Source organism: Aethalodelphis obliquidens, unplaced genomic scaffold (assembly GCF_003676395.1).
Source record: "Aethalodelphis obliquidens isolate GAN/ISIS:26980383/991018 unplaced genomic scaffold, ASM367639v1 scaffold33, whole genome shotgun sequence".
NCBI lineage: Eukaryota > Metazoa > Chordata > Mammalia > Artiodactyla > Delphinidae > Aethalodelphis > Aethalodelphis obliquidens.
In genome coordinates, this window is record NW_020837977.1 from 18,124,326 (window position 1) to 18,149,072 (window position 24,747).

The window sequence follows — 24,747 nt, forward strand, 5'->3', positions numbered from 1 at the left end:
AGCCATCCTTAAACACCATCTCATTCATCGCTACGATCTCCAATGAGGGAGACAGGGCTTTTATCATTCTCCCTACTTTTTACAGATGAGCAGACCGGAGACCAGAAAAGATTAGTGCCTTTTCCAAACTCACAATGATCGGGTGCTGAGCCAGGGGGTACTTCTGACTCAAAATGTAGAGTCTTCTCCTTTCGGAACACTACCGCGTATTCAGCCATTCTCTGCTCTGCTCCAATAGCTTATGCTCTGCGTTGAGTCTGCTGCCCTGACACATATTCAAGAGGAAGGAGTTCTAGCCACTGGGGACTGTCTCAAGTAGAAGAGCAACAAAGCAGGAACTCCCAGTTCCTTTGGAAAACTGAGGTTTTCAACTGAGGTACCAAGTCAGTTACTCAGTCCATTTCTGAGCACTTACCGGGTGCCAGGTCAGGTGACACAAAGTGAAGAGACAGTCCTTGCCCCGGGGGCACTCCTTGTGACCACAGGAATCAAACAAACCAGAACACTGCTAACCATTCTTTTCCTTGCCTAACAAGAGATCAGGTATGTGCGAGGGCACTGCCCATGACCCTGTAGAAAACGGGGTCCACAGCGAGGCTACTGCAACTTATGGACACTCATCTGAATGTCCACACAGAGTGTAACTTCACAGATCATCTTTTTGAACAATATCACCTTGGGGAATACTTGTTATGATTTCGACCCTGACAAAACGTTCGAGACTTTGGCTAAAGTGGAAAGAAGATCCTCAAAGCTAAACTGTCTTCAGCAAGAATAAGATTAAATTTTTTTTCTTTTATTCAACCAAACTGTTGTTTAGACCTGAGCTTCAGAGAACGTTTACATTAAAGAACATTATTAATATAGTAGCAACAACTTCTTTAGCGCTTGCTGTATACTAGTGCTAAGAAATTTTATATTTTGCTAAGAAGTATTGTTTTATTATTTAAATACTATTTGGTACTGCCCTAAGAATTTTTAATATCCAGAATCTTGAATAAAGCTGGGAGAATTGCCAGTGGTGAGGGTTCAGTGTTGGTGTAAGGGGGACAGTGCAAAGTGATTCACACGAAGCTGTCTAATGATTCAGGAGAAAGCACACAACTTTCTCACTAGAGGGAAGGTCGGGGTAGGTGTTACAGTGAAAAATTAAGGAGATGCAGCTTCATCCCAGGTCAGGGGACCCAAGGAATGTTCTTTAGGCCACAGGTTCATCCCGTGGAGGAAGGAGCAGAACATTCCACATCCTACTCCACCTGGGTGGTCAGGGACACCAAAGCCACTTTTTCTCAGATGAATGAATATTCGGGATTCAGAAGGAAGCACCTCGTAAGCAGGAAGAAAAAAAATCTACGCTAAAATAATGGATGTAAAATCCCTCTCGCCCAGCCCCTGTTGTCAAAACAAATTAAAGGGGAATAGGAGGAAGGGGATGTTGAACGTCTATTATGTGACAGGCACAGTTCTGATTATTAAAAACAAAATGAAATGGGACATTTAAGGACGTCAGACAGCGATGATACCTTTTGGTTCACAGCACCCACTCCATTTTCTCTGAATTCCTTTTGCTTGTATGTGCTTTTCCTGACATCAGCATAAACGTACAGAAGAAGCTGAAGTCTTTTGCAGTGTGATTCAGATGAAAGGCGCAGTCATCTTCTGAGATAAGAGTAAGAGGTAAGGGAAATAGTTTCAGTGGGATATTGTCTCGTAGCTGCTTGTATAAGTATCAGACCTGCCCTGGTAGCTTTAATAGAGATCAGGCAGTATCTCGGTGGGAAAGAAAATACCGTCTTCTTTTTCTGGGTCCCTCAAAGGTGTGTAGACTCTCTGCTGGCACCCAATCTGGATATCTCAGCCCACGAAATGGTTGGATTCCTGCCTCGTGACACACTTCTCAGGTACCTCCGAAGTAAAGATGGGGTGGGAGGGAGCAGGGGGAGCAGTGTATCCTTTATGTATTTGTGCCCAAAAGAAAACCACTAAAAATTGAGAGAAATTTAATCTTTTGAAAAGATCAGTCACCAGCTGGTACCTGTGGGCACTTCATCCACGTCTGCTTGAGGAGAGGAGTCTACGCATCTGGTGACACCACGGTCGTCCCACCTGAGTCAAGTTTGACATTCTGTCCCTCACTTTAAAACTATTGATATATTTGACAGGACCCAAAACACTTTTCCTGATTTTTCCGCCAGTGCCCACTTTCCTATACTTCAAAATAAGAAAGGGTCATTTAGGATAAAACCCATGTCAATAACCTGTTGCTAAGTTAACAAAGCTCCCTAGTACTTCCCGGTTTACAACAACAATTTTTTTTTTTAATCTCTCCCACCTGTGAATTGCCTGTGCTCGTCTGGGCATCTGTTCTTCTGGCCTCTCCTGCGTTCCAGTCGACAGGATGGTCGCAGGAGATGGGAGCCCTCCCTTCGCAGGCCGGCGAGTGGTCTCTCCTCTCCGCGTGGTCTCTGCACGTGGTCTCACCACCTTGGTAGCTGGACTTCCTCTACAGTAGCTCAGGGCTCTTGGGAGTACAAGAGACTCTGCCTAGGCTTCCTGAGGGTTGGTCCTGGTTGCCTGCACAGCCTCACTTCGATTGCATTCTATTGGGTTAGAGTAGCAAGTCCAACCCAGATTAAGTGTGGGAGGAGTTGATACAAGGATGTAAATACCCAAGGTAGGGAGATAAGCCACCGCCCACCACACTGCACAAAGGGGAAAGACGTGTCTTCATCTGGCGGGGCATCACAGTTGCCTTTGTGAGAGGGGCGCAACCCTGCGTTCCTTGATTCAACTCAGTAACGTGAGAGGATTCTTGAGATGTCCCTTTGTGTTTTCAAAGAAAGGGAAACTACGTTTTTGCTACAATGCTTGGGTGCCATGCTTCCCAACAAACCTTCTCCATCAGCGCTTCTAAACCTGAGGGCTTCGGATTCCTACAAACTTTGGATGAGTAATGAGGAGTCATGAATTGCCTAAAACTATGTCTAAAATATTGCACATGTGCGTGTGTGTGTGCTCCCTGGGAGGGCATTCCTAGCTTTCCGTAGACTATCATCTGGGAGGGCATTCCTAGCTTTCCGTAGACTATCATCTAAGGCGAAGTCAAATAAGCATGACAACTAAGAGTGCTTACAACTCAGGAGAGCTGCCCTGATTTCTACCTCCCGACATACTTCTAAAGTATCTCAGAAGTAGAGATGGGGGGAAAGCAATGGGTCTTTTATGTATTTGTTTCCAAGGTAAACCAAAAATCAGTCACTAGCTAGTACCTGAGGTCGCTTCACCTGAGTCTGCTTGGGGAAAAACAAGGGATGGATGACATACCTCTGCCTCCAAGAATTATCATGAGGACTAGTTTCCCTCCACTGGGGGTTAAGGGCATTGGAAATGCTGAACAATTTTAGCTCTTATTTCCCTCGTTATTTGACAGGTCCCTGGTGAGCAGTTAAGAATGTAACGTCACAGAACTTCTTCCCCCAAGCACTTTCTTTTCTCCTTTCCTCTTTACCCTGTGTATCTTCTGAATTATTTTATTTTTGGCCGCACTGCACCGGCACTCAGAACTTCCCCGACCAGGTATCGAACCTGTGCCCCCTGCAGTGGAAGCGCGGAGTCTTTACCACTGGACCACTGGGGAAATCCATATCTTCTAAACTTTGTTGAGAGGCAGCAGCAAAGAATACAACTGAGTCTCCTTGGGCCAACCAAGTATGCACTAAAATGCCTGGTGTGATCTGAACTGGTGACACAGCCTTGAACCTGAGTGAGGTACCTCTGCTCACTTTATCCACCAGGAATGTAGGAAGCAGAACCTGTCTGGGGTCAGAGGAAGAAAGAATGGAAAAGGCTAAGGTACCAGAGGCAAACAAACTGGATTGGAGATATCCAGAACCTGGAGTGAACGTTTTCATTTCAAATGTTTAAGGTAACCTCTGTTACGCCTAACCAAATAGACTTACCTTTCCTCACCGAAACCTTCATCCCGAACATTCCTAACACCCCAGAACCCTTTGTAAAAAACACACGCCCTGCCATTCTTCAGGAGAATCCAGCCAACCATGTCAGCTCAGATAACCCTCAAGATAAATGCTTTAAGCCATATTCCTACCCCTTCCTTTTCTCTATAGCATTTATCAACATGGAAAATGAGAGTTTCTCACCACCAGAATGCAAGTTCTCCCGGTGCCCACAGGTACACCCTGCACAAAGGAAAACAAATGTGAACAAATATGTTGTCAGAACTTGCAACACCAAGCTTTCACCATGTACACGGCAGGTGAGGGCTCTGTGCCTCCTTGCCTCACTTGCAAAACGGGGAGAATTGCACCTAATCTCACAGGCTCGATCAGGCTCCAATTCAGTACAAAATGGCACTGATGAAACACCTGGCACAAGAAATGCCCATTACAGGTCATCTGTACCCATCCATTTATGTCTCACCTGCAAAGTGTGATGGGAAGGGCCACAATTAGCGCTGCAGCAGCGAGCAAGGCTGACCTGCTTCACAACCTGTGACTCAGTTTCTTCCCTGTAAGGGCAGGTTAGTGATGCCCTAGGACTGCAGCTATAGCTGCATTTGTAAAGCACACTGCCTGCAAATCATCCCTGGATCTGCCCCCCACACCCCAAGCTTAAGAACTGCTGGTGCCAGGGCCTGCAGTGGACCCTGTACGCAGTTTATAGCAAAATATCACATTGAAATGATAGCTGCTAAGTTTCATAACAGTTGAGGTCACAATGCACATTTTATTTTGATTAGTTCCTGTGACTCCTTCAAATTATTTTTAACCCAGCACCACTACTTCCCAAGGTGTAGATGTGTGATGATTGGTGAGTTCGGTGTTGAGAGGGAGCTTAAAGACTCTTGGTGAAATACAGACAAGAAAAAAAGACAATGCAAAAGCCTCTTTAGTCAGATCTCAAGATTCAACAAGAAAACCGAAATTACCTGGATGTTCTCCTCTGATTTATAAAGTGATATACTAAAATTGAAAATATTTATAGAGTGTTACGATTCACCATTACTTTGTAGAACTAGGGTCACTTGAAATGCACAGCAGGCTCATTCTGTGAGTTTTTTTTTCCCCAGCAAAGACAACCTGGGACGCACAAATGTTCATCTGAGGGCTTCGCCTTCAAGGCATTCAAGTCTACTATTACAGGAGAACGAGAAATTTACAGTGACTATATATTTAGTGTCATCATTAAAATATTTCTAATTCTATTAAATACTTAACAGTGATGTCAAAAATTGGCTTTTGTGACAGAGGCGCTAGCAGAGTGAAAAAGTAGGATTCCAGATTTTATTTATTTATTTATTTTTAAGATCGAAAAAACACACCCGGGATAAAATTTCTTAGATCAATAAAGCTTCGGGAAACGGAGCAAGTTGTTCCGGGACCCACTGAAAACTGGTGAACGTGAACTTGGAAGTGGGGTTTTGACAACGCAACTGTGGGAAACAAGTGTCTGAACCGATCTTCAAACACCACCTCACATTTTTCTCCCCCCAAGTGTTCGAGTGGCAGACAAAATAAATTACCATAAATTATACGCCAAGGCAACTTCAAAACAACATGACACGACATGAGGCTGAGGATTTCCTTAGCTCCTCCAGGAAGTGTGTAACACTGTTTGTGCTTCTGGCCTGCAGGCTGGGTCGGAAGGGACCGTCAGACGTCGGGGTAGTTGCAGTAATACACCGCGGAGCTGGCGTCGGACACCACCGAGGAGATGGCCCCGTGGCTGTCCGCCAGATTTACGCCGGAGTCGTGTCCCTGGTAGGGGAGCCCCATCTCGGGCTTGCACACAAAGTGCAGGTACTGTTCGAATTCCGTGCGGTCCACCTCCCCAAGGAGCTCGGCCGGCTGGCCTGGGTCCGCGCCTTCCCGGCAGGGCAGCGCTTCGGGCGGCGGCGACGGCTGCCCCGGGCCCGGCGGGGGCGGCTGCGGTGGCATCTGGAAGCCGCGCCCGCCGCCCGCCGCCGCCGCCGCCGCCGGCGAGCCCATCGCGCCGTAGTACATGTGCAGGGCGCTGGGGGGCGCCAGGAGGCCCGGCATCGCGGGGCCCGCGGGCTCCGGGCCGAGCCGGGCGTGCAGGGGCCCGGCGGCGGGCGGCTCCGGGGGCCCCGCGTAGTCCGCGGCCTGCGCGTAGCTGTAGGGCCCGGCGGCCGGACAGTCCCCAGGCAGCGGCGCGGCGAAGAAGGCGGGGTCGGGCTCAACGCCGTCCAGCGGGGACGTGTCTGGCGTGGGCAACGGGTAGCCGTCGAGCGGGGGCGCGTCCAGAGCCTGGCAGTCGCGGTAGTGGCCGCCCATGTGCGGGGGCAGCAGCGGCGGGCCCGCGGGGAAGCCCTGCTCGGGGAAGGGCAGGCCCAGGCCGTCCATGGCCACGCGGCCGCCCTCGGGGCCCAGCGCGGCCGCCGGCGGCTCGGCGAGGCCGTGCAGGAAGCCGCCCTCCACCCGCTTCAGCCGCTTCACCTGCTTGCGCCGCCGCGGCCGGTACTTGTAGTTCGGGTGGTCCTGCATGTGCTGCACGCGCAGCCGCTCGGCCTCCTCCACGAAGGGCCGCTTCTCCGCCAGCGTCAGCGCCTTCCAAGACTTGCCTGCGGGAGCGCGGGAGGTGGAGAGGCGCGCGGGCTTAGGGTCGGAGCCCCGCTCCCGGGCCCCAGCTGGTCCCACCGCCCTCGCCTCCGACCTCGGATTGTGCAGCCCGGGCAAGGAGGGGAAGGGGTCCAGGTGAAGGTGAACGCTGGGCCTGCGGAGGCCGAGCACTCGAGGAAGACGCGAGGCCTCGGGTGCCTTCCTGTCGCCTCCTGGAAGCGGCTTCCCGCTCAACCGCTCGCGGTCGTCCGAGGAACCGAGAGCGTCCCCACCCGGGCGAGGAGTCGGGGGGACGGGCGCGACCAAGCTAGCTCCGCGCCAGGGTACCCTCGCCGCCACTCCGACGCGCGGGGAAGCTGCCTCCCGGGACCGCTGGACCCGCGCCCCGGCCACCCGGGGAAGCCGGGCGCCGAGGCCCAAAGCCGTTCGGAGACTCGGAGAGCGGGAAGCGGGAAGGGACCGAGGGCCCCAGGGAAGGACGTGGCGGCCGCGCACCCCCAGCCTCCTCCGGCGCGAGGCCCACACCCCGTGAGACTCAAGGAAGCGGCTCCACGATTCGCACTCTCTGGGTCCCGGGCTCGGACTCACCCAGCATCTTGCTCAGCTCGGCGTTGTGCAGGTCCGGGTTCTGCTGCGCCAGGCGCTTGCGTTCGTCCTTCGCCCACACCATGAAGGCGTTCATCGGCCGCCGGATGCGAGACTCGCCCTTGGCTCGGCCCGCCGTCCCGGCCGGCGCCCCGCTGCTCGCCGCCGCCTCGCCCTTCATCTTCATGTCCCCGAGGGGACTCAGCGACTCGGCCCAGGGGCAGGGGCCCAGCCCGGCCATCACGGCGGGCAGCGCGCTCCGGGGCTGGCTCTGCTCGTCACTGGCGTACCCCGCATCCGGGCTGCTCATGGCGCTCCAGCCCTGCCCCGCGCCCCGCGCCCCTCCGCCGGACACGCCGCCTCCCCCGACCGGGGGGAGGGAGGGGGTGGGGAGAGAGAGAGGGAGATGCCCCGCGGGCCGCTCGCGCCCCCCGGCCCGACCCCGCCGCCGGCGTCCCTGGCAGATCGCAGCCCCGGCGCAGCTACCGTCCCCGCCGGCCCAGTGACACTGCGGGCGCCCCTAGGCCGCGGGGCCTTTTCTGCACAGACGTGGCCAATAGAGCGACGGGGGCGGGCCGGGCCGGCGTCGCTAGGCCCACGCCCAGCTCGCCGCCCAAGTCCCAAGTCCCAGCTCAACCTCACGCCCGCCCTTTCCCCTCCCCCGCCCGACCCCGCGCCCAGGGCTACACCTGCCCCCGGGAAAACTGGCTGGAGCCGGGCTTAGGCGCCACGTCCTCTCCGACCCGGGAAGAGGGACTTCGGAAAAACTTTCCCGGGTGCTGATCGCACTGCTGCACAGAAGCACTTGGTCCCGGCAGTTCGGATCAACACACGAAGCATCCACTAAACCAGGAGCTGAGGGTGTTTCAGCGGTGGGTGACCTAGCCTTCTTCTGAGAGACCTACGGACGCCTTCAAATTGCAACATACTTTCTCTTCCAAGGACTCAACGTGCTTGTTGTACTATACTCAAAATGCTATGTCCGAGGTAAATTCTACTTTCTAAAACAAGATTACAAACGTCATTCCGAAGAAATGAAAACGTTTACCCAAAAAAGACGAACCAACCCTTGACAATTTGTACGTGAAATGTACAGTAAATAAAGTTTTCTCATATGTGTTCAGTAAAAGAGGCAAGGCTTAGTTTTGATTTCTAAAATGTGGTAAAGACAGCAGTGATATTTATCTAAATGCCTGCCGATTCGAGGAAAGAAAGCAACTCCTGAGGAGCGAAATAACTGTAGCTTGGAGGGTCAGCTTGAGGTGGTGACCCTCACAGATGACTGGGGGATTCCTCTATGTTTCTCTAGACTGCAATGAAAATCTGAATGACCGTTAAACTTCTGTATCAATCTGAGAAACCTTCTGAGTGGGATTTGTAAACAAGCCCTTATTGCTCTTATATACAGCACACCATCCCTCCAAACGTCAGCAAACTAGTTTATCCTTATAACCCTATGAGGTAGAGGCTATTATATATTACAGGAGAGGAAACTGGGGCACGGAGAGGTTAAGGACCTTGTCCGAGATCACAGCAAGTGGAATTCATCTCCAGTAGTCTGCCCTCAGACTTGGAGCTCTTAACCTTTAAGCAAAGCTGCTGTATTCGTGTACTTGTTTGTGTATTGTGTTGTTTTCTACAGCAACGAACACGGCCATTCCTGCATAATTAGATAACTTTGCAAAGAAACCAATATATCAATCTCTACAACAGACTTTGTTTACTGTGAAGGGGTGATGAAAAACTAGGGCTTACAGCCGGGATCTGGGAGGTAAGTGCTGCAGCTTCTAGTGTGATATTACAGGGACAAGTAATCTATCAAGTCCGCTTGTTAGTGGCATTCATAAAAACAAAGAAACAGAAACTTTGAAAACACTTGGCCTTCGGTTTCTCTGACTTTGCTATTTCTCCAAAGAACTTCTGCACACTTGTTTTAAGCCAGCTTGAACTCCGTGAGGATCTGTGATGTTGGCTGCCCTCCCTCACCTTCAGCGGCCAGAAAGTGGTTCTAGTTCCTGGGTCGCTGAGGTTCAGACAAGAATTTAAAAAGTAATCTGCTTAAGGAAATAATAGAGAGGTGTTATTTTTAATTGGTGGTTTTGAAGCAGTTGATAATCTTAAACACATTTAACTGATTATGTACTTTTCCTTTAAGAGTTTATTTTTCTGAAAAAGAAAAATATGGGCTTGAAAATTAAGCAAGACTGCATTACAGCTGGTTATCTGATAAGGAAACTATAGAAGTAGAGAGAACAAGTTTATCACGCAGCTCCTGGCTCCTTGTTTTCTTGGTGATCTTCTCTAACTGCTGCAAAGTAATATCTTCTCAGAGATCTCAAAGCAGGACTTTCTATCAGCGCGAAAGTTTCTATGAACAAATGGGAGTTTTCTCAGAATAGAGATTGAAAACCAAACAAAAATAATCCCGGTTCGAGAATACATTTTATCTGTCTAGATGAAACTATATGACTAATTCCATAAAAACATAACATAGGGTACAGGAAATACAATCCACGTGTGAGTCCAAAAAATGTATATGCACGGATTTACCCTTGTACACTTTCTTCATCCTCGTGTACCTCCTCGGAACCTCACTGCAGAGAGAGCTGCCACAAGGGTCGAGAAAGTGATGGGGGAAAAAACGGGGGGGGGCAGTTTTCCCCATTATTATTTGCACTTGTTCTGGAGACCAACAACTGACTTTTCTTGGGTGAGATACTGAGAATTCAAGTGAGAGCACAGGATCCATAGGATGGAGCTGGAGCTAGATTCTAGCGCCCCTCCCCCTACTGCTTATAACACCCTCCCTGGAGGTTATGAAGTAGCAATTTACTTCTATTTATAGGAAGGAATTGTGGTGCCTTTCCAAGACTAGGCCCTTCTATACTATACCGTTACCTGTATCTAATCTCTTCTGATCCTTCACTTGTCATAGATTTGGGGGGAGCGTGTTGGGGCTGGTGGCGCCGCAGACCGGTCTGCGCAGTGTGTGGACTCTTCTATTTCGGTCCCCTTACTAAACGCGGTGTTGGAAGTCGAGCTCGGGACGTTATCAGAGCCAGCCACAAATGCCACATGAAAAGCAGCAAACATCCGGAGTGGCTTCCTGCGAGCCTTGCTTTTCTCATCACGAGAGATTTACGCGGGGGGAGGGGGGCAAACAAGTGCGCGAGGAAGAGCCGTGTACACGCGGCCGGCCAGGCGCGCCCGCAGTGCACGGACCGAGATCTCTGGGCTCCTGGCTACTAATGGCACGCCCGGTCCCCAGGCCAGACCCGAGGCCCAAGGGCTGGGCGAGGACGCGACTAGCGCGGCACGAGGCCGTGCCCGTTGCCCCTCGGGGCCCGTGGCCGGCGGGCGCAGAAATGAACCCGGGTAGGTGGCGAGCCGCGGCTCGGACCCCTGAGTGACCAGGCACAGGCCGGGGGTTTCCGGCAGGCTTTTGTGTTTCGATGCTCGGGAAGCGGGAGCCGGACGAAGGACACTCCGGCGGCCGGGGAAGGCCGTGGGCACCGGGGCAGATCCGGGTCGCCTCCGGAGAGCTAGTGCGCGGGAGCGGGGAGGGAGCGCGCGCCGCCGACGCCGGGAACGGACAGACAGTGGTATCCCCGGAATAGAGAACAATAATAAGGCCTTTGCGTTTGTAAGTCGCGCGCCCGCGGCGGCCTCCGGGAGCCGAGCGGAAGGCGGCGCGCGGCACGCAGCGCGCCCGGGGCTCCGCACCGCCCAGGTAGGGCCGCGGGCCGGCTCTGCGTACCTCGCGCGTTTCCTTCCCGTCCCCGCGCCGGTCCCCCGCGGGTCCGGGATGCGAGGTCCAAAGTCGCGGGCGGCATGGGAGAGGTGGGGAGGAAGGAGGGCCTGAGAGATCGCGGTCACCGGCTCCGGCCCGGGAGTCCCCCGAGGGTCGGAGCCCCGCGGACCCCGCATCTGGCGTCCGACGCTGCCCCTCGGGGCACCCGCCTCTCCCGCGGGGCCGAGAGTGTCTTTGGGGACGCGCTCTCGGCACGAGGAAGGGAGGCGTGCGTTCTGCTCCCACGCCCTCTCCCACGCCCTCCGCCTGCATCCCGCCCCGGCCTCTCGCCCTGGTCCGCGGACCCCCTCGAGGCCGCCCCGAACCCCGCCCTGGCAGCCAGCGACTCCTCGACCGTAACCCTGTTCCCGCTCGGCCCCGCCTGGGGTTTGCACAGGCGAAGCAGGAAATGCGCTGTTCCCGGTCCACTTTCCTGCTCAGAAACTAGTCCGCGGGGGTGTTTCTTATATTCTGCACCCGCCTCCCGCCCCAGCTCGGGTCCCGGGGTTGGAGTGCTGGCTCCTTCCCTTTATTCCCCGACGTAGGGAACCTCAGACTTCTGAGGTGAGAGGCCGTTGGGGGTTAAGGAAAGGCAGCCCAGCTCGTCCCCAGGACAGATTACAGCCACACACTGGCTTGCTCGTCCCCTCCATCTCGGCCTCTCAACTCTAAAGGGAATTTCAATAGCGGCTTCTGTGCACCCACTTCTTCCGACCTTCCCACCTTCCTCGCACCCAGAAGAGGCCAGGGCTTTCCTTGTAGAGTTGTGTCGTCAACTAAGCAGACAGTCTTATCAGCAACATGTCCATTGTGAGCCGAACATTTGCAGTCCCCCCCAGAGGGGAGCAGACACGGCCCCTGCGTCGGAGGAATGCACAGCGCGGTACCATTAGCCTTCCTCTCTGATTGATTCACGTCCAGCGGGGGGTTCTAGGCCCTCTGTACCGCAATCATTTGTTCCTGGCAAGTAAAGGTGATCCTGACATCAGTAGGCCAAGCGCTCTGAGATTTTTTTTTTCTAGTAGAAGTACTGTAATAGGTGGCCTTTCTACCCTGGAAACTCCGGCTTGCCAAGTTTCTCTTGTCAGCAGGGCTGGATTTTGCCAGGTGGTTGGTTAGGGCAAGGTGTGCATTCTGTGATCATGGAAATGATCAAAGTGAATAGGTCATAGGACAGGCCACTCCTGACACACTCATTATCCACCTTTCTGTGCAACTTGAACCACAAGCATATCAGATTTTGAAATGGTACCCTAGTTGGCTTCCAAGGTTTCTAAACAGGAGAGAACATACTAGAAATCCTTGCTGGATTCCTGTGCAGTCAGTGTTTGGTTGTCCTCTGTTACCTGAATTTTCTTCTATGCCCATTTCTTAACCTTGCCAACAACTTTGTCAACACTCTTGAACAGCCTCTTTATTTTATTTATTTATTTTATGGAAATATAGTTGATTTACATGTTGTGTTAGTTTCTGCTGTACAGCAAACTGAATCAGTTATACACATATCCACTCTTTTTTAGATTCTTTTCCCATATAGGTTATTACAGAGTACTGAGTAGAGTTCCCTGTGCTATACAGTAGGTCCTTGTTGATTATCTCTTCTATATACAGTAGTGTGTATATGTCAGTCCCAATCTCCTGATTTATCTTTCCCCGCCCTTAACAGCCTCTTTATATCCTCAAGCACACACAGTCCATTGGCATGTAATAAATGCTCAAGGGTACTATAACGGTTGTCTTTGATCCGGTCATGGGGTCATCTTCTTTGGTTGGCAAGGCGCTAAGAATTATCTCCATAAACCTCAGTAAAGACTGTTCTCATCTAAGACACATCTGTGTAGACATGCGGTCATCAGACTTCAGACCTACCCTATTCTCTCTCATCCTCTCCTTCCCCAGAGGGTCAGTGTCCAGGCACTAAGCACCTGAAATGTCTCCTCTTCTGAGGTTTAACTCGAGTCCTCTGGCTCTTCTGAACCCACTCAGCATGGAAGTCCACGCCAAGAATGTACATGGAAATTTTTTCTTGTGGCTATGTGCATAAATAAATTTCTATCTTTGGGGGACTTTTCAAAAACAAAACCTTGAGTATTAATTTGTTTGTACTCATAGATTACAGTTTACAAAGCAGTTTCATGTACGTTAACTCGTCAGAGCTTCAGGACAGCCCTGGTGGTAGGCAGGGCAGCTTTTGTTATTATCCCCATTTTTCAGAAGAGGAGATTGAAACAGAAATAATAGGTCACCTGCTTGAGGTCAGATGACCAGGATGCTTGCATCACCTGTTTGCCCTTGCTGTTAACACGGATGGGCCTTGTTTTGAATTTCTTTCCATGCCATGTCTGTAACCAGTGAAGGACCTGAAGGGATTTGTAGGAACCCAATAAAGCCAGCAGGTAGGTAGGGATGGATTAAGGACTCTTGGCACAGAAACTTCCAATGTGGTTCCTAACCAGGTCACAATAATTTTTTTTAGTAGCAGAGATACAGGGCTGTAACAAGAAAGCATTTTCATTTAGAAGATCTATAATTAGGTATTTTTATTAGATCACATAATCTAAGCCGTAGATGACATCTCATTTAATTTGAGTATTATTTTTTACAAATTCTAATTCAGCCGAAAAAATGAAAACAGTTCAAAGTTATATGAGGATAAAGTTCACATATAAGGAAGTTTGGGTCTCTGAAGCTCTGCCCCTGTACTTCATTCAGACTGAAAGAGATGTAGTTAATTACGCCAAGTTGTGTGGTCTTGTCACATGTTTAAGATCTATGCTGTTGGTCTCCTCTAGATGTACCGCTGACCAAGTCTTTGGGTGCATAAAAACATACACGTAGCAGCTAGGTAAAGTACATTCCTCCATTCGTACTGTCGTTTGGGAGAGAAATGGATGGCAAATATTATCAATTCTATTTTATGAAATGGAAAATTGAGATACAGAGCAATTGGGTAATTTGATTAATGTTTTCAAATTAGTATAAGAGACAAGAGAATCATCTATTCATTTAACCAACAAATAATTCCCCAGCACCTGTAAGTCTGCGGCTCACTACAGCATGGTATATTGGTTATGAGCACAGATTTGGGAGTCAAACTGCTGGGTATCGAATCATAGTTCTGCAGCTTACCAGCTATGCATCCTTGGACATATTGCTACACCTCTCTGTATCTCCTCTGTAAAGTGAAGGGTAATTATAGCAATGACCTCAGAGAGTTTTATGTGGATGAAACGAGTTAATTGCTAGGACCTGGCACATAGCAAGCATTACCCAGGTATTGAATAATAAAATAAAATTTAAATTAATGCATGTTAGCATATGAAGACATATTGGGAGAATAAATAAGAAAAGGCTACTGTGATACTGAAGGTTAATGCATTGTTACAGATAAACAAATGTTTTCAAGGAAAAAATTAATGGAATTTTTAAATGTAGCATCTATGATAACTAGTAATAACCAATGTTATCATGCTTTAATCAAAATTATCTGTTACACTGGCAAAAGCTTTTCAGAGGTCTATAAACTATTGTGCATTTTCTAATTACATTTGAATGTCAACATTTTTACTTTGGTGGTGACATAAAAATCTTTGTTTTGTGCATGTCAACCTTCTAAAACTCTGTGAAGACTGGCCAGGAAACAAATACATAGAATTGTAAAGCATTCGGTATTCCATTAAAAGATCTTTGAAATGCAAAGACACCTTGCGTGAGCATTTAACCTGGGTCAGGCTAGGTTCTTCTCCTAAAGGCATAGAGACAAAGTCCAATCGTGATAACTATGGCCGGGACTCGTGTTTAGAGGAAGAATAACCCACAAATGTACAAACCTTGTCTAGATCTTTCATTGTGAAAAGATCCCAAATTCTAGTCTTGGTTGTTCAGTAACTTGCTGCCAGGTACACTGCCAGTCACTTAAACTGTCTCAGCCTCAGTTTTCTCAAAAAAGGAAGAAGAAAATGCCCGGTCTCTTCCCAACTGTTCCAGATAAAGAAGAGAATAAATAATCACGAAGTTTTGCAAAGTAAAAGTGCTCAGTGAAACTGGGTTAGTGTGTGTGTCTGCAGATGTCTGGGTGTATATGCGTTTACAGAAGATTCTTTGTACAGAAAAAAAAATAGCAAATTGAGATAAAATGGAAATAGGGATTGTAAAGAAGGCTACTTTTCTGGCTTATAATGGAATGCTGCTGCTTTGAGAGCAAAAACTTTTTAAAAAACTACTGCACAAAGGGCCCCACCTTTGATCCAGGGCAAACCAGATTCTGTTTTTATGAACTAAGGCTATAGATTTACTGAATAACCATTATTTTAGTAAATATAGATTATTTCAGTGGTTAATTTTTTTTTCTTTCTTTTTTTTCCCCAGTGGTTAATTTAAAACTGAAATTTGGAGACAAATAGACAACCCATTCTTTTGGACACTTTCTTATGATGTAACATTTCCTTGGAACTCACCTGACATGTATGGAATCTTAGGGTTGAAAAGAACTGCATAACCCATCCCTGCTTTTCAAGTTCTGTAAAATTATCCTAGTGAGAGTTTGGAAACATGGGAATGCCTTACACGGGAAATATCACATATTACACTAATATATGAAAGCATTTGTTACTCATACAGCTATGTAAATACACAGCATTCTTTTTAAATCATTTATTTTGAAATAATTTCAAACTTACAGAGAAGTTGCAAGAATAGTATAAAGAACTGTATCACCTTCAAGGAAACTCTTCAATTTCTTAGCATTTTACCGCTTTTGCTCCATCTCAATCTAAAAAAAAAAAAAAAATTCCCCACATTTTCTAAAAATATGTAAATGGATATAACAATATAAATATGTAATCATATTTATCATAGAACATATTAACATATACTGATATGTTGTAGACACTACATAAATATGTAATACATCATTATAATATGTTATATCTTATGCATTAAAACATGTGTATGGGGCTTCCCTGGTGGCGCAGTGGTTGAGAGTCCGCCTGCCGATGCAGGGGACGCGGGTTCGTGCCCCGGTCCGGGAGGATCCCACATGCCAGGGAGCGGCTGGGCCCGTGAGCCATGGCCACTGAGCCTACGCGTCTGGAGCCTGTGCTCCGCAATGGGAGAGGCCACAACAGTGAGAGGCCCGCGTACCACAAACAAACAACAACAACAACAACAAAAACATGTGTATGTATGTCTGTATGTGTGCCATTAGCCTTTTTCTGAACCATTTGAGAGCAGGCTGTGACATGGTGTCTCACTCACTCTAAATACTCCAGAGGACACTCTCCCATATAACCAGACATCAAATAACCAAACAAGTCAGGAAATTAACATTCCTACCATACATCACTACCAGCTGAGCCACTTGCCCAATTCAAAGTTTGCAAACTGCTCCCACAAAGACTGTTTCTTTCTGGTCCAGCATTCCATCCAAGATCACACATTGCCCTTAGATATCATGTCTCTTTCGGTTTGCATCTGAAACAGTTCCTTTATGGTTTTAAAGAGTGAGGGGCTTTCGTTCCAATGGGGTCCCAGGACCAGTCTGTCTGGTATGGGCTCCTGCATTCTTGGCAGGAAAACCACAGACGTGGTGGTGTGCCCTTCCCAGGGCAGGATAAGGGAGGCTACCTGTCAGCCGCATCATCACTGCTGAGTTCACCTTGACCACCTGATCAGGTTGGTATCTGTCCAGTTTCTCCAGCTTCAAGCCACCATTTTCCCCTGTGCAATGGATAAGTGTTTTCTGTAGGGAGAACTCTGCTCTATGTTATGCTAATATCCTCATCACGCCTCCACCCACCTGCCTTAGCATCCGCTTGCTTGGGTGAGGAGTGGTGGTTTTGTATTCCCATCATTCCTCTGTATGTATGTGTTCCTTCTACTGTAAGGAAGTGTTCCTTTCCTTTAGATTAGTATGGGCTCGTGGATTCCTGCTTTATTCAGTGGTTTATCGTCCATAACTAATATTATTTGTTTGGGTGGTCTGCTTGTCACTGATTTGGCCAGTGGCGCAACTTTCAAGATGGTTCCTGTATCCTTTCGATATGTCCTTATCATCCTTTGACTATTTCCTTAGTTTTTGGCATAACAAGATAGTCCAGGCTCATCTTTTATTTTTCCTGCCTCAACCCTGATTCAGTCATTTGTCCAAGGAGTCAAGAGCATCTTTTAGTGAAGGATGGCGATTAGAAACCAAAATCTGGATTCTCATTGGTACTGGGGTATCATCGCTTCTAGATACTCTCAGCAGAGAGAGCTAGGAAACATACGCATACGTGTGCGTGCATACGCACATATATCTGTAGTTATTTCTATATCTATTAAAACCATGAGTTAATTGAAGATACCTCCCATTCCAACCCAACATCTCAGGATTCTCGCTAGCCTGCTTCCTTTGTGTATTTTTAAATCCCTTTTCTGACAGTAAGGAACCGCCTCCCACTATTCTCAATGTATCTGTTATTTGCTGGCTGTAACCTGTCTCCCAGCTACCCCACCTGCTTGCTTGGTTTCCGGGCACACCAGCACCTCTGTGCAGATCTCCTGCAATGCTCCACTGTTTTCATGTTCAAAAGCAAAGCAAAGAAATAATAATTACTCATTTAAATTGATTGTAAAATTATTTTAAGTATAAAATGTGACCATAAACTATAGTATCAAAATTTCCTTCTTTACTATCTTTCCTTGCTGGCAAATTCCTCAGGAGTCAATTAAACACAAAAAAAAACCCAAGGCACTATTTTTGTTTGTTTGGGATGGGGTCACCCACACTTTTGAAAGTACAAGATTGTACCAAAAAGTGTTTCTTGGGCTTTCAGTCATGGCTAGAGCAAAACTAGAGACTGGCTTGACCTAGTAGGTTTTCTTTTGCTAAAAACGATAAGGAAGAAAGGGGAGTAAGGATTAAATAATATTTTCCAGAAGCGTTCATAGAATTTGTGGCAGCTTTGAGGAAATACTTCGTAAGTACAGTGCCTCTCCCCTCTGTCAGCCACACCCACACACATTACTCTCCATGATCTTAGACGGAGAAAACCATGCATACCAAGTCAGATTTCATGACTTGCCCCAAGTTCAGAGGTTGGCCAATCTAATTTACACTGCTTCTATGCATGACTGAACTCCCATGAGTCATTTTCATCTTTGGTGTGAGAGAGAGTTCTGTGGAACTGTATTAATATGAAAACCAACCCCTGAGCCTCCAAGTCAGGCTCGGCACCCCCAAACACTGCCCCCTCCACGGCTGCTCTCTCTCTGCAGAGCCCAGGAGATGCACCCCTGGCAGCTCCTGAAACCCTGCCGGTGAGCAGGTCCAAGTTCAGCTGCAATGGACAGCCAAGGGCACCTACCAAGCTCCTCTCTCCTTGCCATGTCTTTCCTCCTTTTCCAAAACTAAAACAGGAAAATCTTACTGGGTCATTTCTACAGAAAGGGTGATGATAAAACATCCCAGAGCTAGAAGGGGCAGCCTCTGGTTAGGCAAAGACTTGAAGCATGAATGCTTTAACAAACATTAATCATACGTGTGTGTATTAACTGGTTTGGGCATTGTATGTAGTGAGACTTACAAAACATACCTAATATACCAGTTCAGTTTCAGGATGGTTGTTCAGACCGAAGCTTTAATTCTTGAGCAGTTTAAGTTCAGGTTCAGGATGGTTGTTCAGACCGAAGCTTTAATTCTTGAGCAGTTTAAGTCTTCAGTAGTTCAAGGACCTCTGCTAATTTGATTTTGCCAATACTTATTCAATTTAACAAATGAATTATAATAGGATATTTATAAAGATAATTAGTAAATACTTTCCAACTTTTGCCTGGCCTTTGATTTGGGTACACTTTAATGGTGAACATTTCCAATGCACGTACATGACATATAATCACCAATGCCAGTTCAATCACGTGTAAATACCTGTCCATTATGGCAGCCCGCGCAGCCCCTATACACCCCACATACAATGGTTCTTTCCTACCTCTCTACTCTCACCTCTCACTGCTCTCTTCCACGTCTGCTATATTCTGGCCTCTGGCTGCTTCTAAAACATGCCAAGCTCTTTCTTTCCTATGTTCTCTTCCCTCTGCATGGAACCGAGGCCCCCAGATCTTCCTATGGCTAGCTCCCTCATCCGAGGACACCTACTCTGGGAGACCATCCTACCTAAAATAGCCAGTGTCTGCCACCACCTCCACAAACTTCTCATACTCTCTTCTCCCACTTGGTTTATAATTTCCTAAAGCACTGTTCTTAGCAGGCATCATATTGTATATCTATCTGTTTATTGTCTCTCCCTCTCCGCATTACAATGCTAGCTCCCTGAAACGTTACCTTTGTTGTGCACTGCTGGATCCCTGTGCCCAGAACATCATAGGACCTCAACAAGGTTTGTTGAATGAATGAAAGATGGCCTGAGACAGCTCATCAGAGGATTCCCCCTGCCCTCAGTGGGACCAAAACTGCGGACGCTTGGACTGCTGGCTGGCCTTTGTGCCTTGTCATGTCTTTTTCTGGAGAACACGCTTTTCTCTTAGAGTTTATATTGCTTTTATTGAAGCCTCATCCTGTCACTTTAAGAAGAGGAATGTTCCCTCTGGACACATATTTCATTAACAGAGCATTATCTCCCAAAGTAACTAAGAACTTTCAAAAGAAGGGTGATGGTTATAAGAGCCTCTAGATAATTTGGACTGATTAGGTATCTTAATCCAGTTGCCAGTTAATTGTGTTTGTTTGTGATTAAGAATATGATTTTCACCTCCTCCCCCCTCCACGATCTCGCTGTGTTTGGAGAAGGCCAATCTTCGTATCTGCAGCCGGCTCTTTGAAGGTGTTTGCTGAAGGGATGAGACCACTGGCTCACCTGGAGCCAGGAGCTGGGAGGAAGGAATCTCTGCGCAGCCACCTGCAGGTTCACTAAGAAAGATCCCACCGCCCACCGCAAACAGGCGGGAGATCTGAGCACCCGCGCCCGTTCCCCACCCCCTCCCATCACGCCCGGGGTCACTCTTCTACGGAGAAAATGACTCCGTAGTTGAAATGCTGATCAGAATGAACCGTTCTCCAAAGCAGGGCTTCTCCAAGTAGTCGTGCAGAAGGATCCGGTTTTCCCTTATTTCCAATCTGTCACCCGTTGATAGTTTTAAAATACAGCTTTAACAAAATCACTAGAAAAATAAAATAACGAAGCCATGCAAAATACAAGCTCACACTTTTTATTACGCGGGTCCTTAGACATCAACCTATCCTCAAATTGCTCCTAAAGTTCCGAGCTGCTTCCCGCCAGGCAGGGTACCGCATCCGCATCCTGCATCCCAGCCCCGACCCCCCACCCCACCCCCCCGGGCTGCAGACCTCAGCACCGCCGCCCCCCCGCCCCGGGGGGGAACCGGCCTTAAACCCGCAGCCCCTTCCTCACTTAGCCGTTTTAGGTCCCCAGTTCTTTCTTTTTTTTTTTTTAAAGGAGATACTCAATGGATTATAAGAGTGATACTAGATGAGAACTTCTCTCACTGATAAGCACCAAGTCAACAATGAGCCGTTTATTGACATTATTCGCTGCTGAACAACGGGGTTGTTTGCCTTGACAGTCAGACCTGCGGCCTCGGCGGTGAGTGGGGATGAACGCTTTCAGCTTCGCTGCTGGGGGCTAGTGTCTGGGCAGGAGGGGAAGCCTGGCGAGCGAACTGGGGGCAAAGAGGAAAGCACGGGCAGCTGGACCTCTTAGGGTCACGTCACCTTACGGTGACCTGCTTCTAAGTCACCGATGTGAATTCTTTCTTCTGATGCCAGCTATATTATTAGCTGTAACTACTCCCACACATCATGTAGATAACAGAATATATGGGATATAATATTTGTGATACAGTATAATTTCTATACATACACACACACACACACACACACACACACACACACACAATGTTGTTGTTTTACACATGGAGAAACTGAAGTTTCTAATAGTCAGTTTGGGGCATCTGATACCAGAAGCCAAAGCTAAAGGCTGCAGTCCTTCACCTAAAGTGTTTGCAGCTATGACAACACACAGGCTGCAGAGTACTGTTCCTGTAGACGGTGTGGGCTCCCTCCCTGACTTGTGGGGCGCCCTTCGTCTTGTAACAGGATCAGGCTCTTCGGCCAAATTCTGCTCACCCCATCCCCCAACTCATTCTGACTTCTAACTTGACCAGTACGCTTGGAATTCTGGCTGTCACAAATCCCCCCCCCCCACCCCCGGTTCCCATCTTCCTTTTGTTCCCATCACTATCGACAAAGAGCTGTGATCGCAAGTTTCCATGTATTGAAAATATTTCCATATAATAAAATATTGACTTTTTTGGTATCACATATATTATCACCATACTAAGGCCTTTGTTCAGACAGAGGGTTTTAAATCGTTAATTGATGGGAATTTGTATTTTCCAGGCAGATACTGTTTCCAAAATATTTTCCATTCTAAATTGCAATTAGCTGGGCTCTCAAAGGTGCTTGAATTGTCTAGTAGTATTCCCTCAGTTTTAAATTTTTTTATAAATAGCTTTCTTGAATTCAAATGATCTTCAAATTCTCTTATTTTACTGTTTCATGTATCCGTAGGTTTTCTCTAAACCAGGCATCTACAAATGTCTTCAAGTCTTTTAGAGCAAGAACTTTCTGTAAGGAGGAGACCTAAAATTGTGACACTATCAAAACTGCTACAACCTGGAGTAATACACCAAAAAGAAAAATTGTTTCCTCTGTAGATTTATTTTCAGATATAATGGACTTGCATAGTACATTTAAAGTGGTATGTTGGTTCCTTAAAAAAAAAAAGTGTTGCTTTTTAAAGGACATGAATGTGGAAAAGTGATTTGTTGTTTTACATAACATAATAATTAATATTTATACAGTACTTCGTAAAGTATTTTTATATACAAACTTCAATTTAATCTTCAAAATAACCCTACTATAATATTCTTCTTTTTTAAAAAATTTTATTGGAGTATAGTTGATTTACAATGTTGTGTTAGTTTCTGCTGTACAGCAAAGTGAATCAGTTACACATATATATATATATCCACTCTTTTATAGATTCTTTTCCCATGTAGGTCATTACAGAGTATTGAGTAGAGTTCCCTGTTCTATACAGTAAGTTCTTTTTAGTTACCTATTTTATATATAGTAGTGTGTATATGTCAATCTCGATCTCCCAATTTATCCCTTCCCTCCTTTTTCCCCTGGTAACCAGAAGTTTGTTTTCTACATCTGTGACTCTATTTCTGTTTTGTAAATAGGTTCATTTGTACCATTTTTTTAGATTCCACATACAAGCAATATCATATGGTATTTGTCTTTCTCTGTCTGACTTACTTCACTCAGTATGATAATCTCTAGGTCCATCTATGTCGCTGCAAATGGCATTATTTTGTTCTTTTTCATGGCTGAGTAATATTCCACTGTATCTATGTACCACATCTTCTTTATCCGTTCCTCCGTTGATGGACATTTAGGTTACTTCCATGTCCTAACTACTGTAAACTTCTTTCTTTTATTTTATTTTTCACAAGAGGAAAATGAGGTTCAGGGAGATGAAATGATTCACGAGAGTCACAAATCTAGGAAGGACCGGATCCTTTGATTCCACAATTTATGCTTTTCCACCATTCCACACTGTCCACACAGCTTCACACATGCACAAACGCCACTCTACCATCTTCCTTTTAGCCACTGATGATTCCTGCACTGCTGGAAAGGCCTTCAATTCCCTTAGGTTACTAGAGCACTCAGCCTGCCTTGAAGACTTAGGACAACATGCTTTTTATTCAATATTTTTGCAGTAACACTTTCCATGTCCATAAACTAAGTTTTGGTAATGAACATAGTAACACAGTACTCTAAATTTAGCTTATCATCATAAACTCCTAGGGGAACATGTTCCAAACAGTTTCCCAGACTTCTCTCAACAGAGATTCTGTTCAACCTGGAGATGGCCCCAGGAATTTGTAGTACAAGCATCCTAGTGGTCCTGGGCTGGGAAACGTTGGGGCCATTTCCAGGGCTGGGAAACATTGCTTTAACATATTAAAAGTAGTAAACTGTAAATGGTGTGCACTAGAATTGCTGCAACATAGAGGAAAGCTGTAATGTATGCTAGTTTACATTTAGGGTACCCTGAGTACTATTTTTCCTAAAACACAAACTAAAAAAGCTGCCTTAGGTTCTTAGCTCCCTGATTATTGTAAAATAATGAAACTTCAGGGGAAAAGACCTACTTAACTTCATCTTATCACTTTTTCCATAAAAAGACGTAGCCTGGGCCATCTTTAATGCCTTTGGCCAGTAGGAAAAAAATTGTCTCAAAGCTTTCTTGAGGTGCATCCCCTTCTGTGATTCCTACAGCATCTTCCTCCCAGAAAGAATTAATTATTTATGCGTCCCATAGATATTTTTCGTAATTTTGTTAACAGAGTTCAGGCCACAGTATAGTGCAGTTGGTTATTTTTGTGAAAACTGACCATCTGGCTTCTTCCTTCTTATATCACTTTATACCACTTTGGGACACAAAATGAGATGCTTACTAGATGCTGATTGATTGTAAGTCCAATCTGATAAGAACGGTGGGAAGGGGCGTGGTATCTTCCTGGCCGCCTGAAATCCTGTTTCTTGTGTGTTCACTTCAGTTCATTTCAGTTTCTAAAGTCTTACAATCTCATGTACCGCTGGGCACATAACAAAAATCGGTTGGCCTGTATCAAGCGCATGTCTACCACCCAGGTAGCCCCTGGGTTTCAAGTCATGTTAAGAAGGTTCAAAATGGCAATCCAAATTATTTACAAACATTCATTAAATAAATATAATTTTTTAAAAAAAGGTTTTATTGCTGTGGTAACAGACATAAAGCCTTTAGACATCTGATTAACAATAGATTAATATGGAAAAGTGACTTATGGACCTTTTCTGCGCAATTTTTTAAAAATTTATTTTATTGAAGTATAGTTGATTTATACCATTGTGTTAATTTCTACTCTACAGCAAAATGATTCAGTTATACATATAATTCTTTTTCATATTCTTTTCCATTATGGTTTATCACAGCATATTAAATATAGTTCCCTGTGCTACACAGTAGGACCTTGTTGTTTATCCATCCTATAGGTAATAGTTTGCATCCGCGAATCCCAAACTCCCAGTCCATCCCTCCCCCACTCCCTTCCCCCTTTTTTGTACAATTTTTGTTTTAGTAACTCTTCTGTAAGTTTGAAATTCTTCCCAAATGAAAGTTGGTTTTTTTAATTAGACATTAAACCTTGAAAACACACGATGCTGAGTGAAGAAGCCAGTCACAAAAGATCACATCCTGTGTGATTCCATTTATATGAAATGTCTAGAATAGGTAACTCCATAGACAGAAAATAGATTAACATCAGTTGCTTAGGGCTGGGGAGGGGGGAGTAATAAAGGAGCTGGAATGGGGTTTCTTCTTGGGGTGATGAAAATGTTATAAACTTGACTGTGGTGATGATTGCACAACTGAACTTACTAAAAACCACTGAATTGTACACTTTAAATGGGTGAATTGTATAGTATGTAAATTATATCTCCATAAAGCTCTTACTTAAAAAATTAGAAGTCAGGGACTATCTGGAAAAGACTCAGATATTAAACGTTTTATTTGAAATTGAACACTGGTTGGAAGATGCACCTGGTTAGACAACACCAGTCGGGACGGTTTTCCTCCCCAGGCACATTTCCACTTGGCAAGGAATGGATTAGTTTCTCTCCCAGGGTAGTTGATAGAAAAGGGC

The 24,747-nt window shown here is 46.6% G+C and overlaps 1 protein-coding gene and 1 long non-coding RNA gene across 2 annotated transcripts; one reads left to right on the forward strand and one right to left on the reverse strand.

The window, feature by feature from the left end:
• Positions 1–5,294: 5,294 nt before the first annotated feature.
• On the reverse strand, positions 5,295–7,758 carry SOX17 (SRY-box transcription factor 17). Its single transcript, XM_027128089.1, has 2 exons — positions 7,188–7,758; positions 5,295–6,601 (listed from the first exon to the last, which is right to left on the reverse strand). The coding sequence occupies exons 1-2, from the start codon at positions 7,492–7,494 to the stop codon at positions 5,673–5,675; spliced, it is 1,236 nt and encodes a 411-aa protein (XP_026983890.1). The 5' UTR covers positions 7,495–7,758; the 3' UTR covers positions 5,295–5,672.
• An 11,353-nt stretch (positions 7,759–19,111) lies between these two features.
• LOC113631542 (uncharacterized) lies at positions 19,112–21,921 on the forward strand. The gene is made up of 3 exons (XR_003437416.1): positions 19,112–19,874; positions 20,427–20,573; positions 21,560–21,921. It is a non-coding gene; the product is annotated as an uncharacterized LOC113631542 (long non-coding RNA).
• The last annotated feature ends 2,826 nt before the right edge of the window (positions 21,922–24,747 follow it).